Source organism: Mycteria americana, chromosome 12, assembly GCF_035582795.1.
Source record: "Mycteria americana isolate JAX WOST 10 ecotype Jacksonville Zoo and Gardens chromosome 12, USCA_MyAme_1.0, whole genome shotgun sequence".
NCBI classification, from domain to species: Eukaryota; Metazoa; Chordata; class Aves; order Ciconiiformes; family Ciconiidae; genus Mycteria; species Mycteria americana.
This window is the reverse complement of record NC_134376.1, coordinates 13,070,363-13,085,834: the sequence shown is the minus strand read 5'-3', so window position 1 is coordinate 13,085,834 and position 15,472 is coordinate 13,070,363. Positions and strand designations below refer to the sequence as shown.

Below are 15,472 nucleotides of genomic sequence, written 5' to 3'. Positions count from 1 at the left end.
TGAGCTGTGGTTTGAATGGTCCTGGCAATGGCTGCAGTTGCCAATGGCTCCCTAAACCGTGCAGTGAGCCAAGCTTTTGCATGACTCTTGCTCTCAGTGCACTAATCACCAGCTGTAGACTAGGCTATATATATGGTACTGATCAGGCTACAGGTTGTGGAAGACTCAGACTCAGGTGCCATACCAGCTTCACAGACTAGCTTTATACAGCAACAGTGAAAAACTGTAGTGATCCTTAATAGCCTACAGTACAACTAACTCTTTGTCTTGTTGAATAACTATACCTACTTGGGAAAGAAGACATTAGGGATATGAACAGTGCCAGGAAACCTTACAAAAGCAAAGGTTTCTCTAACCTCCTGTGTCTGTCACTCAAGGGCAGCATGTGATAAGTCTCTGAACATTTAGGTCAGCTCCCAAATGACCTTGGTTTTCCTCTGGACACAGCAATGGCACTCAGTGGTAAAGAGCCCCGCTCTGTGAAAGTCGGTGATTCTTGGACACTGGTTAGCTTTCACACCAAGCAAAAGATGTGTTTGACACAGCTCTGCATAAACAACCCCTTGCACCTCCCTCCACTGTTCTCTCATGTTTGCAGCACATGCCTGTGGCACTGGTTACCACATTAGTATAGTATCTGAGTATGTGAGGAAACTTTCTTCTCCATTAGCACTGAGGATTAGGAAGGACAGGACAGGAAGTCTGGATCCTGTCTCCCAAACTTGAAACATCCAGCATCTACCAGTCACTGTTGTCTGTTTTCAGAGCACAGCAAATACATGGGTTTGGTGGTGTTAATGGTGATTAACCTGATGGGCATACGTCTAATATTCTGTTTTCATCATTTCACAGGTTAACGTAAAGAAGAGGGGAAGGAGTCCTCTGTGTTTTCCTATCTTCTTGCTGCTTTATGAATTGGTGGCTAATGTTCATAATAGTGGCAAAATGAAAAAAGTCACATTTAAGCTTCTGGGTGATGCTTGAAGTGGGTGAATGATGGGGTTCAAATTTTTTAAAGGTCATTTAAAATGCTGTTCAAAGACCCAGTTGTGTTTCTACTGAAGTGATGAAGAGTTAAGCAACATCCAGTTTCAAAGATGAAAAGAGCATCTGGATATTCTGATTACCATTAAAGGTGGCCAGGAATCACCAAGATATCGATAGTATAAAATTCCATCATCAATTCATCAGAGAGTAGACTGGCAAGCTGCTGGACCTGCAACATCTGAAGTAGTGACAGATCAAATCTAATTTTTTCATGGTGCCAGTGGTAACTGCAATCAAATTCGGTTTGATGGTATTGGACTTCCAAAGCTCAATGTTACAGATTTTGCCTGTCTTTCTGGACTGATTTGAAGTACTAGGGTCAGGAGCATAAATAAGAATGATCAGTTTTAGAAAACAGTCTGATATTGTAAGATTATCCACGAGAATCTTGAAGTGGCTCTTTTCTTGATGCTAATCACCAATGCCATCTTAAGGGACAGAAAGATACTTTCTGTCACTCTCATTAGAGAATCCTTCAAAAAGATTATGAAAAAAAGAAAGAAGTAAAGGGAAGAAATTAATTAAAACTGGAAAACTATTAAGGATTTTTCTGACATTTTCACAGAAATACAAATGCATACAGATAGCTTCAGTTTCTTGCACAAAAATCCTCGAAGTGACAATCTTCAAAGGTTTTTACTCTGTCTCAAATGAGAACTTTTATTTTCTTTTCTTCATTCATATACCTGGATTGGGATTTAATTTCTCACTTGCAGGTGGCAGCATAAATGTACAAGCATCTATTTTATACTTGACAGTGAAATCACTACTGTGTGTGGTTTATGTGGCCTTCTTTTACAGAGTCATGAATAACTAGGCAATGACAGACAATAACATATTTCAAGGTGTTATCATGTGTCTGCGCTGCTGGCCTCAGTGATATGTGGGCCAAATACCAGTCCTGCTGACTGCGATAGCAAAACAATTGTCTCCTCCCCCCCTTCTTTAATTTCAGCTCTGTGAACATGGAGAGAACTTATCATCTTAGAGAGACAATTGTCAGGACTAGCATTCTGGCTCCCTGTCCAGATACAGTCTGGAGACAGAAAAATAAAAAGGGATGGAAAAAGCTTGGAATACTCAATATGCCACAAATTGGGAAGGGAGGTCTCTACTTTGCAGTTAGCTCAGCGTTAGCTCAACAACCTCCTTGAAATCTCTTCTGCCAGGAAGCACTGACAATACTGACCCAAGGACCTATGCAACTAGAATCTCTCAACTAGCCTCTCCAATACTCTGTTACTTGGTTTTGAAAAAGTCCCCAATTTAAGCAGTTCAAAACCCCAATCTTTATGTTCTTTTCAGCAAATTATACTTCTCTGCTAAAGTTTTGGTGCCTGCGGAATCTTGACAGCAGGGATGGAGGGTGGACAAATTAAAGAAGGAAGGAAGGAAGGAAGGTCTGGTTTGTTGTTTCTGTTTATCAAAGGAGAGCAGGGAACCACACCTAGTACGTGAAGGTAATAGTACAAGAGAGCAAGGTGGAAAAACTCTATGGAGAATCTGATTGTAACTGGAAAGTGGTGTTTTTCTTAACTATCTGCATGGTTCTTTCTAGCCAAACTCTAGCCAGAGTCATGGAAAAAAATCTCATTTACATTCCCCTCTTTCAGCTGCTTGAATGGGAGGTAGCTTGAGCCAAATCTTGTGTGATGTTCCCATCAGCCTGGGGCACTCCAGCCATGCAGATCTATGGTGAGCCCTTGACTTGGCTTCCCTTAACTAAGCTTTGGATGACAAATGCCTCTTTAGGGATATATTCTGCAGCTACACTTCACTGTGACTGAATCTGAGAATGTGCTAAATATTACGCAGGCAGCCAAATGTTACAGGACCCTGTCTGGATTGATAAAATCATGTTGGGCATACTGAAGTTCGCTTTCTATGAGTTAGTGGGAGATCTATGTTCATAATGTATAGATTGTAAACTGTGATACAGTGTTTTGGTTGTCCTTATACATCTTTTTAAAGTATTAATAAAAGTGAGTATTCCTTTTTACAGTAGCTTGTAGTACCTGTTGAAAATTATTTTGATTTTTCTCTTGGAAACGCTATGAAACCACTGCCGGCTTCTGAACATAATGACATGCTCAGGGCTTCGTGTTGTAGGTTAACAGAAAGCACTGTGTGCGAGGGAGACAGGTTGGTCCTGCTGGCACTTACCAGTTCAGTGGTCTGGAAATGGAGAAATAATTCTTTCTTAACAGGCAATGGCATCTTGCAATGCCAACTGACAGACTGTAAGTCTAGAATTAGAAGATATAAAAGTGCTGACTGAAGCCACCTGCTAATAACGGCAAAAAGTTGTTTTCATCCTTTCAGACTTTTTGCAGTTAAAAGTTCTAAAATTAATCAAGGTTCAAAGTCTGGATATTCTTGTGGCACAAAGCTTATCCAAAATGCTTTTATCAAATGAGTGCCTTATGTATAGAGGACTGAATTCACTGGCTACCCTAAAAAAGCTGTTCTGATCAAATCTGTGTTCTAAAAATCTTTTAGGATGAGAAAAATGCTACTCTGTTTATGCCTATGCTCTTTTTGTTGTCAAAGAAGCCTTGTTAAAATGCTAAGGCTTGTGTTATCATGGTATTCAGATCCTGTAATCTGAGTACTCTCCCCATCCTTTAAATGCATGAAGCTGAGCTGCTCTGAGAAATCAGAAATATTGATCTAAGATTCAGAATCTCCACAGTGAATTACTTAGTGGAATTTGTATTGCTTGATCCCCTGCATCGTGTGGCATAAACCCACTGCAGCGAAATGATACAAACTAGTAGATACTGCAATAAGTACCTATAATGACAAACTGAACCGTGTTTGTAAAATGGCATACATGTGACCCTGAAAAATTAGTGTAAGCCGTCTCTGTGAACGGTATGAATTTCTAATTATATAGGCAGCAGTAATGCCGCCTTCAGTAGCAAAATTCAGCCTTTCTTGTGTTAGTAGCAAATGGGCATGTGAACGCAAGCTTAACAAGTTTTTAAACTTGGCTGTTCTTTATATAGGTGCCTAAACGGGGATTTAGTTCCCTAAATGTATCTTTTCATGTTAGAATATTGTGTCCTAAGTTACTTCATCCCTGCATTGCAGGCCAGGAGTTGTATGGAACAAAGCACTTGTCAGTGTTTTAAAGCCCCAAACTGTATCTGATGGAACCTATCTTGGAGAAAAGCTACTTAGTTCAATGACAGTGCTTCACTTCTTGCAGGAGCAGCTGAAAATTGCATTCGGAGCACAGAATTCTGGGGACTGGGAGCTAATTTCTACTGCACTAGGAGTTAAAAAACGCTATTTGAATGCAACACACTGAGAGTATCAGTAAAAAAGAGCTTGATATACAAGTTTGTTTGTCATTGTTTCAAGGGGGATCTAAACTGTCACCCTCTGGTCCCTCATACTGTCTTGGCGGTCAAGAGACTCTCATGACACCACCTGTCCGGATTCGAAAGCCCGAGCTGGGAGCAGATGGTAGAGACACAGACTGCAGAGGACAGACATAATGCATGGAGAGAGTTCAGGGGAAATATTTTCAGTTCTGCTTTATCTGAAATGTTTTTGGTACAGCAACTTGGCTTAACAACTGCACAGTTATGAAAATTAGACTTTTCTAAAAAGTATAATGAGAATAAGACAAAACCAGTATAATACCTGCCCTCAATAACATGTGGGTGTCCCCCCCCCTAGTGCACAGTTCCTGGTGTTTCAGTTCAGGTCTGATTTTTTAAGTAGTTGTTCATGCGAAGGATTTCTTACACGCTGGCCATCTCAACAATCTGGAACTACTTGCAGGAACTACTTCCAGGAAAACTGGAACTTCCTGGAAAGCATATTTCAATTATTTTCTGTTCAAATTGAAAAAGCACAACTCCAACAAATGACTGCTCACTTTTTCATGGAAAAGGTCAGTCTTTATTGCATTGCTTTCACATCCGTACATAGGAACATGAGCTTAAACCATCTGCAAAGTATCTTGTGTTAGATAATGAATCCACCTGACATATAAAATTCACTCTCTGATCTATTTCAAAACTCACGATTTAAATAAAATATCTTACTAGCACAGTTCTTGCTGTAATACTGCCCTGAACAGAATCTCCTTGCAGTCCCTCCTGCATATTTTCCCCTGAGAGAGCGCTGTCTTTGAACTACTGGCTGGTAGAGTTTTCAATGTGTGATTGTAAAACTTGCTTAAGCGGTATGTAGAGCGTGTCCATTCAGGTGACATGGTATTTATTCAAAAGTTTATCAAATCTGAGTAACATCTTGATTTTATTTTATAATAGAACATAGCTTATATATTATTTGTTCATACAGTCCATCCCAGAATTATCTATGGAAGCCCAGTATGGTGCATGAATCACTGCAGTTAGTGCACGCCCAAGAGGCAATGACCATGGAGAAAAGTCACAACCGACAAGGTCTGATGACAACTCTTCTTGTTGCCCCCTTGTCCTTGTTTTCATCTCTACATTTCAGAGTATAGTTTCTTTCCATGACTTGATCCATTAACCTGGTTATAATCCATTTCAGGTGTTTAATGAATCTGTTTAAAAGAAAACACATAAATACAGAGTAACCCTCTAGACCTAAAATGAACAGAGAAGTCACTGTATATGTTAGATATAGCACCATGCCATTGACTTCTTTAAAAAAAAATTAAAAAATCAAAACCTTTTGTAACTATGGATAATAATTCTTTGAGAAGTAAAGGCCTGAACAACCTTTCAGAGAAATCAATGTTAACAGTTTCTGTGAATGTTAGAGCACACTAGTCCTTAGTGTAATTTTAACAGAGGCATGACAATATTAGTGTGAGGGGTATGAGAATAAGCTGTCAACTACAGTCCATCAGGTCAATTAGTAAGGGTTGCTCTTAAGAGAGTACAACCAGCCATGACATACAGAGGGATAGCCTGTTTTATGGTAGGTTTGATATCATTAGACCTACCGATTAAAACTGATTTTTGAACTGGCTACAGTTTCTTAACCAGACACTGTTCAATTGACTGTTGTTATTTTTTGTATAATTGTGTTAATTATGTATTGCCTACGTTTGATGTAGCCTCTGATTTTGGTCACTTTCTCTTTTTTTTCGTTAGAGTCACTTTGTTCGAAGCATTTTTGGATCCACTGGTAAGTAGTTACAAAGTTAAATAACATGTTGGGGTAACTTCTTGGTCTTACTGACAAGAATAAATTACTGTTATATCGCTTTATCCCAGTTTATCTCATTTGCCTTGGCTGGGTCAAAGTATCCGACAGCTATTAAGAGGTGATTTTTTACTATCATCAGAGGTAAACACAAGGCCTGAGAAGCCTTCTTTAAGTAGAACCAGAGCTGTGGATTATGAGGTGCTGGGCACTAGTGACTGTATCTATTTGGTCTTGTGATCTTACAGATGACTAATTAATATAGTGTAGAATGATGCAGCTCTGAGAGGGAATGACTGTCTGGGGATGAATCTGTGTTGAAGGAGAGCTGAGCCACAGAAGACCAAGAGCAGGTCCCCTGGCTGCCGGCAGCTCAGGAGACCATCTGCGCTGTGTGCAGCAAGTCTCTGGAAGGACAGCTCCTCCCTCCTTCCCCCTTACAGTGTTACAGGCCTCCTGCGCAGCGTGGAAAGGCAGGGGATCCTGCCCGGTAAAGGTGCTAATCAGGTTGTATAATGGGAAGGGAGTTTGTGGTACGAAGCCGTAACAGGCCTGCTAACAGATCTGCTTTAAGCATGGAGCTCTATGAAAAGGCTCTCAACTGCGCTGCAGGGCAAAACACAGCCTCTCTCCTGTTCTTCACTGCCTGCGCTTGGAGCAGAGGCTCAGCAGACCGTACGTCAGGTTGTCTGGCACAAGGGGCCCCGAGGCAGGAGGGCTGCCACCATTTCAGGCGCAGAAGGCGTAACAGAATCTACGAGGAGTCTGAATGAAGAATGAAATGCGATGGTCACGTGTTCTGCATCAGCATGGACAGACCGAGGAAGACGGTATCATTAACAAAGGCATTACAGGAAGCCGAAAGCAAACAGGTTGACCCAGTACTGGCGGAAAGGTTCTTCTATGGATTGAAAGCAGATTAGAAGATTGGAAGCAAAGAATAAGGCTTGGTAGGAAAGAAGTGAGTAGCAGGGTATACCAGGGACCAGTTTTTATTCAACATCACCATTAGTGACCCAGAGAAGAGAGCGAAAAGATAAATCTTCAAGACTGCAGAAAATAAGCTCTTTCAGGTATTCAGATGCTGTACTGATAGCAAGGAACTCCAGAAGGATTTCATAACATCGAGTGGGCAAAAGGTGGTGGGTTTGGAAAACATTTGCTAAAGGGCTGGGCAGCAATGTGCCCTCTAACATTCCTCATTCTACCACTGTGGATTCTGGAAAGCACAAAGAGAACAGACTGCAGGTTTTGGTCAGGGTCATGTGCTCTCCCAGAGAGCATCCCCTGCCCCTGTCAGAGGCAGAACACAGGGCTGGGTGATCGTGGTCTGACTCATCATGACATTTCATATGTTCTGGTGTGCCACTTACTGTAGGTCAGAAACGAGAAGCACTTTTGTGTCCAGTGAGGTGTTTGTGTCAAATGTCTATCAATCAGCTACAGCACCCTGCTAACAGGAATCATATGCTCCAAATCCTGTCTCTTAAACTAAGAACAAGAAAAGGGGAAACAGCAGCTCTAACAGGTTACTCATTTGATGTTTATCTGATTGCTTTCCAAGTTGAACTAAAAACTCTGACCTACAGCAGACAGTTCCGGGAGATTGTTAGTATTCTGCATTGTAGATCAAATTCTAGGCTGACTTAAAAATAGCACAGCAAAATGTATTGGGCCTCCAAAGCAAAGTATAAAGCTGTCTAATGGAAGTTTCAAATATTGCTGTAAGGCTGCTACTCCAAGACTGTAATTTGTAGTGGCAGATATTAAATGGGGTGTGAATGATACAATTGACCAGGATATTCAGTCTTGCCTTTCTATTCAGCTGATTAAAAGTCTGTCCTTCAAATTCCATGTGAACCTAATTTTTAACAGAAAATTTCAAAAATTTCAAAAAACAATGGAAAACGAAAGAGTAGCAAATATTTTTTAAATCTCAGAACTGTAATCTTCCAACAGCCTAAAAGATACTGTAAGCATTTAACAGTATGGCTATTATAGCGTAACTCTAGCATTAGAAGAGGAAACTCAGTCACGATATTTTTGTTAACTCTGTCTGTGAAGTTATTGTTCTTCACAATTCAGGCTGGACCAAAGGAGACACAGTGACTCTGTTTTGCATCCTGACATTGTCTGCTTTCTGTTCCCTGACTTTCTGCAAGAGTGTGTTTCAGATCTCATGGCCTATTTGGGCTCTGCTGTGTGAACAAGCCTCGGGTCTTTTTTCCTGGCCCTTCAAAGAGTATATAGCCTTAAGTCTATTAACTGAACTAGAGCTTTACCCAGCAATAGATCATTCAGTGCACGTCATCATTTTCCATTATATCATTATTTTCCATATATGGCTGCTATTAGTCTGCACCCTTTTTATCATATATATTAGAAACATGTTAGTGTTCTCAGAGAGCATCATTCAAACTATTCAGCTATTTTTTTCCCCAAGTTTGTGGCCAAAGTACTAAAAATCATCTGGGAAAAGAAAGACAGTTTGACAGTTTCCCTGAAGAAATGAAAAGATTTAGCCACTTCTGTGTACTATTAAATTCTTTGGGACAGTTGTACTCCAGATAAACTAGAATCAGTACAAGGGGACAAATGCAAAGAGTTGGACTGGCCAAATATACAAACTGAATGTCTCTAAACACATTATTCTTTTCTTCTATTTTAGGATTGCTGGTTGCTAGCTGACCTATAGGGTCACTTCGCCTCTCCTCCAGAGGAAACAAACATGAAGAATTAAATTGGATTAATTTTTTAATTCCTTTGACAGCTTAAAACTGGTAATTGGCTATTGCTACCTATTGAAGCAAGTTGATTACAGTAAGCTTCATTTTTGTAGGGAAGAACCACAGAAATTTTTTTTTTATTATTCTTTAAAATCACTTGTGGCTGAGGCTTTTAACACATGAAATACTCAGGCCGGAACTATTTCTATCCTAAATTGAATGTCTCTTTATTTTCTATGCCTCATTTTAATTCATGTTATTAACAGCAGGTTTTGGAAAACTTTTTTACAAATCTGCCTCCTCTCTTTGCATTCTATAAATGAATGCATTTGGTACAAAATCACTTAGGACTGTCCATGGCTGTAGTTAATAAGTCTGTATGGACAGTTCATCAGTTAACCACAATTTTGTCTTCCTTCCATCTAGGATGGAGTTCCTGTTAAGAAGAGTCAGAGAACAGAAGTCTCTTTAAAGCAGAGCCATCAGGTCAGTTTGAGCACTCAACTTCTATTAATTTTAATAACATCTAAGAACTCAAAACACAGTTCTAAAAATCTCTTAATCCTGTTGTTACAACTCATATAAAATAGCCGACTGTATCATGGAATCAACAAGCCACCTTTTTTTTTTTTTACATGGAGATTTCTACTTAAATAAGGGAAGAGCATAGTGAAAAATGGCGAAGTAAAATAAGTAACAGATCACTGTGCTCATTATTTTTAAGATTCCAAGTCCGAAAAGGAGGAAGTCAGGAGGTGGATTCTGATGTGTTTATGTGTATCCTGACACTGCTAGTGATAACATTCTTCTGATCTGTCCCTTTACATGGCACCTCTGTTTTAGAGAGATGGAATGAAGGCACAAGTGAATTAAGCTCACAAAAGACATCAGTGGCAGACACAGGAAGGAGTCCAGCATGCTGATTTCCCTCTCCACTGGGCCATGCTGTCTCTCATAGATACTGAGCCTACATTTCTAATTGGCACTGTATCGATGAGCTAGTGAGTAAAGCTATTTCTTTGATTCAGGATTTAGATGATTCTGGCATTCAGCAGAAGTGCTGAGTCACAAGTTTTTGAGTGCTGGATTCTGCTCACTGAAGACGTTCATCATAATTCACCTTCATGAAAAAATACAGGTAATGCTTGTACTGTAAGATTAAATAAATCCAGTATTTCCTATTCAGTTTTCGTTATTGATTACTTTTGCTCATTTTCTTTCTGATTAGAGTACTTTGTGATGAGTCACATCTGATTTTAAGAAAGTACAAGGAGAACAGTCATATCACCTTATTCCAGGAGACTTCAAATATCATAAAGGACCTGGCACACTCACACTAAAACAGGAAATGACATGAGCAAGCTCAATTCTGCTGTTTACACAGACAGATTTCTCCATTTGAATAGGATAGGAAGCTTTGAGCTGCTTAGTTGTCTACCTTCAATCTCTGCCACCAACTATGCTCAGAAACCTGGACATAATTTTGCTCCTATTGAGTTTATTCAAGTGAGGGGTTTGCTGCAAGAAAGAACAGAGCTTTTCTGATCCACATGCTCTTTTATTTTTACATCTAAATTAGCCTTTCCACATTTTGCAGAATCGCCTCTTGGGATTTCCCCGCTTTGTTTCCCTGTCACGCATGCCACTCACCTCCTGGGTGCAAGGCATTGCTTTCTAAATGCAAGGAGCACTCTGCAAGGTTTCAGCTAAGGCTAATCATAGCTTTTTAGTTGTTCTCACTGGTGAGTCACATGAAGAACACTCCTCTTACATTTAATGCAAAGAGTATGCCTCTGTATTTTTCATCTCCGCTGCTAAAACTGAGACCCGTTCTTCCTGCAGTGTCTTGTGAATCCTCAGCACTTCTGGGTCTAAGTGAGCAGGGTAGGTGGGCAGCCTTCCCAGGCCTATGGAGAGCATGGGTTAACACTCGTACAGAACTCGGGTCACTGCAGGCTAGGACCCAAAGGGATTTAAATCTTCCCCTTCAGTGCCTTACTTCTGCTCCCAAAGCAGAAAACACAGCTCCAAATTAGGGCCCTCTTCTGCCTGCCTTGCTACGGAACTGGTGAGGAGGAATGGCACAGAACAGTGAAGAAACCTGTAACCAGGATATTAACACACATTCCTTTTCATGGTGACATGCTGAGTCTTTGCCTGGTAGTTAAATAAGTATGCAATTTGTAACCTGGTTGATGTGTATATAAATATAATTAAATATATAAATAGATGAAGCACAGTAATAGTATATTTTTTGCTCTCTGATAATTGATCTAACTTTAGAGATTTGTGATTTGATTCTCAGTGGAAACCACCATCTAACATGACAACCTCCAAATTAATGGATCAAGGCTGGAGCTGGTACCTGGTGCAGAGCTCCATTAGCTCAAGGTAGACATAGACTGAGACTTACTTCTGAGCTTTGTGAAGACCTCTGCATTTTGATTTCTACATATGGAGGTGACATGGTTTTATAGTTAGAATATCAAGAAGCTTGCAGAGCTGCTTATCCTATTCATATGAAGAAAAATTTTAAGAAGCCCATTTATCTACATGAACAGAATTGTGCTCAGACCCTACGCTCTATCAAACTGTGTGTTCATGTAGTAGGAAAAATCCACTGAGGAAAATTATGCCTGTTGTTCTCCTTAGTCTTCCTGAGAACTAGATGCAACTCATCATGACAAATCCTATCCTGCAAAAAAGTGATTAAAAAAATATTTTTAATCCCTGTATTAGATGGTGTTGGAGTAATAAGATTTGGGGTTTGGGGAAAAGTATTTTGGCAGAGAAAATGGCTGGGGCTTTTTGCACCAAAGATTTTGCTTAAATTTCCTTTAGTTTTTAGGAATTTCTTCCCTGGAATACAGAGCATGTGTGTTATTTGCCCAGCTAAAAAGGGAGAGGAGGAGACAGACACAAAAGTAGCCAACAGTGTTTTGTGGGAAGTTTAGTTCTGCTCCAGACCTTCTATTCTAGCAGAAGTGATTCTAATCCAGCTGCTTGGGATGGACCACCAAATGTTGGCATGGACACTTTCATTTGCAGAAACTATATGCAGTGGAATTTCTTCAGCAGCAACAAAGACCTGTTCCCCCCCCCACTCACACACTTGTTATGCTCCCATGTGCCTTTGACCAAGCTTTGTTCAGCTCTGTTTGTGCAATGTTACTCCAACACCAAAAATCCCCATTTTTTCCTTCTAACTATTGACCAAAATCAGCTACTATTGCTATATATGGAATCTGAATACAAATATTGAGGAGATAGTTTTAACCTGTATGAAGGACAGCACTACAGGAAAGGTTTGTTTGGGTTTTTTTAAATTAGAAGACTGATTAAAATAGCTTGATGTTAAATGGTATTTGTATAGTATGTTCACTAAGGTTATATTTGTAACCTTACAACAGAATTTCCTATTTCCATATTTTCAAACAGAAAATAAAAAGGTATCCTGAACTGGTTTTCAAATTTACAGACAATATTTTGCTAAAAATTCTACTGGCAGATTTGCTAACACATTTTAATTTAAACTGTGAATGTTTTCATTAACATACATTTGGCACAGAAAGTCCTAGCTAGAAATAGTGATTTTCTTCCCAACTGCATTTCCGTGTTTTAAAATGCTAAATCCTTACAACATTTCCAGAGTTTTAGTATCACCCAAACCTGCAACAATAAATTGATCAAGCAAACCCTTGTGCTACGATTAACATGAGAAGAATGGTGAGCCGGGTAGGTTTCTTATTCTCCAAGGCAGACGTTTTAAAGGGCATCTGATTAAGATGTATTTCTGGCTTGAATACGGTCTCTGAACTTTTATAAATATTAGCCTGGATGTTCATTTCGATTCAGAGCTGCTTTCAGGACCGGACTAGTAAAGTGGTTGAACAGCTGTAAACATAACACCTAGCGTAACAGCTGCAGTGGCTCAGAACTGTGAAAATTAGTCCTTAGGGAAAGACATTCTCCTCGCTGCGCAGCAGAGGACACGGAGCGGGGCTCCCACCGGCCCCTGGGCTCTGCGTGGCGGTGCCGGGCTGGAGGAAGCGCCGGGGGCGGCCGGGCAGCGCTCGGCGCCCCGCAGGCAGCCCGACCCCGGCCCTCTGCCCGCAAGGCTCGCCCGCGCCAGGCGCTGCGGCCGTGCGTGTCCCCGGCGCCGCGCCCGCTCCCTGCCGCTGCCCCCCCGCTGTCCCGGGGAGGGCTGTCCCCAGCCCTGCCGCCGCTCCCCGCCCGATGGCGCGCCGGCCAGGGGCCGCGCCGGGCCCGCACGGGGAGGACGGGCGAGCGGCGCCGGGAGCGCCCCGCGGGCCGCTGCCCAGGGCGAGCCCGAGGAAATGACTTACTTCCCTTGCGAGCCCTCTGCGTTTCCGCGGCCCTGCCCGGCGGCAGCGGGTCCCGGCCCCGCCCCGGCCCTGCACCGGGGGGAGCGGGGGGCATTTGGAAGGGAAGATGCTGCGCAGAAGAAGCCGAGACGCAGCGAGGGCATCCCGGGGCCGCGGCGGCCCCCGAGCTACGGCCGTGCCGGGACACCCGGCCCCAGCCCCGGGCCGGGCGGCGTCACCCCGCAGTCGCTTCGGAGCGCCCCGCGGCGTCACTCCAAGTACCCGTCAAAGACATCCAGCTCGCTGTCCGTCTCGTAGAGCACGGAGCCAGGGTCGGAGAGCACCCCCAGATCCACCAGAGCCTGGTCCATATCCTCGGGCAGGAAGACGATGCCTACATTGAGAACGATGTACTCCATCAGGAAGGCATAGTACAGGATCAGCACGTTGACAAAGAACAAGCCCACGTAAAACATATAGGGCAGCACCAGCAGCGCATGGAAGGCCCAGGACTCCAGCGAATCCAGACGTGCCGAGACCGCGGCGGGCATGCAGCCGTGCGGGGCTGCGGCGGGCTCCGGCGGCGGCGGCAGCGGGCGCCGCAGCGGGCACCGACCTCCCCGGCCGGCGCGGGTGGGCGGGCGGCAGCGGCGGGCGCCGGCGCGGAGCCGGGAGCGGGGGGCGCGGACCGCACTCCGCAGCCCCGGCGGTAGGGAAGGGCGAAACCCCAGAGCCGGAGCCGGACCCTGGGAAGAGGCGAGCCCCGCAGGGGCGCGGAGGCGGCACAGCCGCAGAGCGGCCGCCTCGGTCCCTTCCTTCCCCGGAGGAAGAGGCGCCCCGGCAGGCGGGCGGCCAGCGCGGGCTTCAGCGGCGCTGCCGCAGCCCCGCCGTTGGCAGGAGGCTCCCCAGGGGCATTTCCAGCCCGGCTGCTGCAGTCCCGCCGCGGCTCCCCTCCTCCTCCCGCCCGCAAACTTTCCGGAAGGAGCCCGCAGGCGCGTTGTCGCGGTCGGCGCGGAGCACCTGCCGCCGTCAGCGAGCCCGCCAGCCCCGGCCTGCGCGGCAGGACCCCTCCTGCCCGCCCCTTCGCCTCCCCGCCCCGCCGCCTGCCCCCGCCGCAGGCCGCGGCTGTTTACCCGCGCCGCGTCCCCTCGCAGCGCCGCCCGCCCGAGGCGCTGCTGGTTGGCCTGGAGCGGCGGTGAGGGGCGCCGGCGCCTCCGCCGCGTTGGCCGGCAGCTGCGTCCCGCTCCGCCTGCCCGAGGGCCGGCCGCGCCGGGCTGGCGGGGACAGGAGGCGTCTTGTGGTGCCCGCTCCTCGCCTCCCCGCTTCTCGCCTTCCCCGAGCACTGCAGCAGCCCGCAGCAGCCCGGGCGGTCAGCGTGGGCAGGCGTTGGCTGTTTCTTTACCCTGGAAGTTGTTTTCTGTTCCCCTGTTGTTGAACGAGGCCCTCCTGGAGCAGCCGTGCGGGCCTGCGCCCCTTTTGACTTCGGTGGAGGCATTTCTTTGCTGACCAAGGTTTTACCTATATCAAAATATAATCAAAGGCAAGATTTTAAACTTGGGGGTTTTTTTGACGCTGGCTGACAAAGTCTTCAGCTTTTACTTAGATTTAGTTTATTTATGTCGTTAAAGCAATAAAAACAAAAACCAGGTGAAGACAGTCATTAATGGTCCTGTTCTCTTTGCTCTGCTTTAATTAAGTTAGTTCTCAAGGCGATTCAAAACTAAATGTGCAGTCCTTATTGGGAAAACCTTAGCAAGAGGAATGTCAGCAGCTGAATTTCTGTCGCTGCATCTTGCAGCATCCTGTTCTCCTCCGGTCAGGACTGACCCCACCAGAACTGCTTAATTTTGAGTTATGAAGGTGAACAAGGAATGTCAGGGGCCAAATTTTATATCAAATTACCATGTATTTGGGAGGTGTATGCACACATTAAAAGGCTATTTTTTGTTTATGCTAAATTTATAGTCTTTTATATTCTTCTAACTTAACAGTCCTCTCACAACCTGACAGCATCTAACTCGTAACTGCCAAAGAGAGAGAAGGAATCAATAAAATAAAAAACTGAGCCAAGCCCTCCGGCTCTAGGTGCGGGTGTCCCCCGGCCTGGGGGCCCGTCGCTGCTCCCGTGCTCAGGCGTGGCGCTCGGAAGGGCTGAGCACCTGCCGGACAGCGTCACTTGGTTCACTGAGAAGAGCTGCCAAGTGCGGCCCTCAGCGGAGG

The 15,472-nt window shown here is 44.3% G+C and overlaps 2 protein-coding genes across 2 annotated transcripts in view; one reads left to right on the top strand and one right to left on the bottom strand.

Annotated features, from left to right (window-relative positions):
* CIITA (class II major histocompatibility complex transactivator) overlaps nt 1-1,973 on the top strand; it is a 44,855-nt gene extending 42,882 nt beyond the window's left edge. The window contains exon 21 of the mRNA XM_075515275.1: nt 853-1,973. The gene's annotated coding sequence lies outside the window, so the exon portion shown is untranslated. The remainder of the gene's footprint in view (nt 1-852) is intronic.
* Nucleotides 1,974-4,827: 2,854 nt separating this feature from the next.
* On the bottom strand, nt 4,828-14,349 carry DEXI (Dexi homolog). Its single transcript, XM_075515098.1, has 2 exons — nt 13,274-14,349; nt 4,828-5,593 (listed from the first exon to the last, which is right to left on the bottom strand). The coding sequence occupies exon 1, from the start codon at nt 13,801-13,803 to the stop codon at nt 13,522-13,524; it is 282 nt and encodes a 93-aa protein (XP_075371213.1). The 5' UTR covers nt 13,804-14,349; the 3' UTR covers nt 4,828-5,593; nt 13,274-13,521.
* Nucleotides 14,350-15,472: the final 1,123 nt, after the last annotated feature.

Excerpts from the sequence above, each read along its gene's own strand:
- DEXI (XM_075515098.1), bottom strand. The coding sequence starts at position 13,803 with ATGCCCGCCGCGGTCTCGGCACGTCTGGATTCGCTGGAGTCCTGGGCC.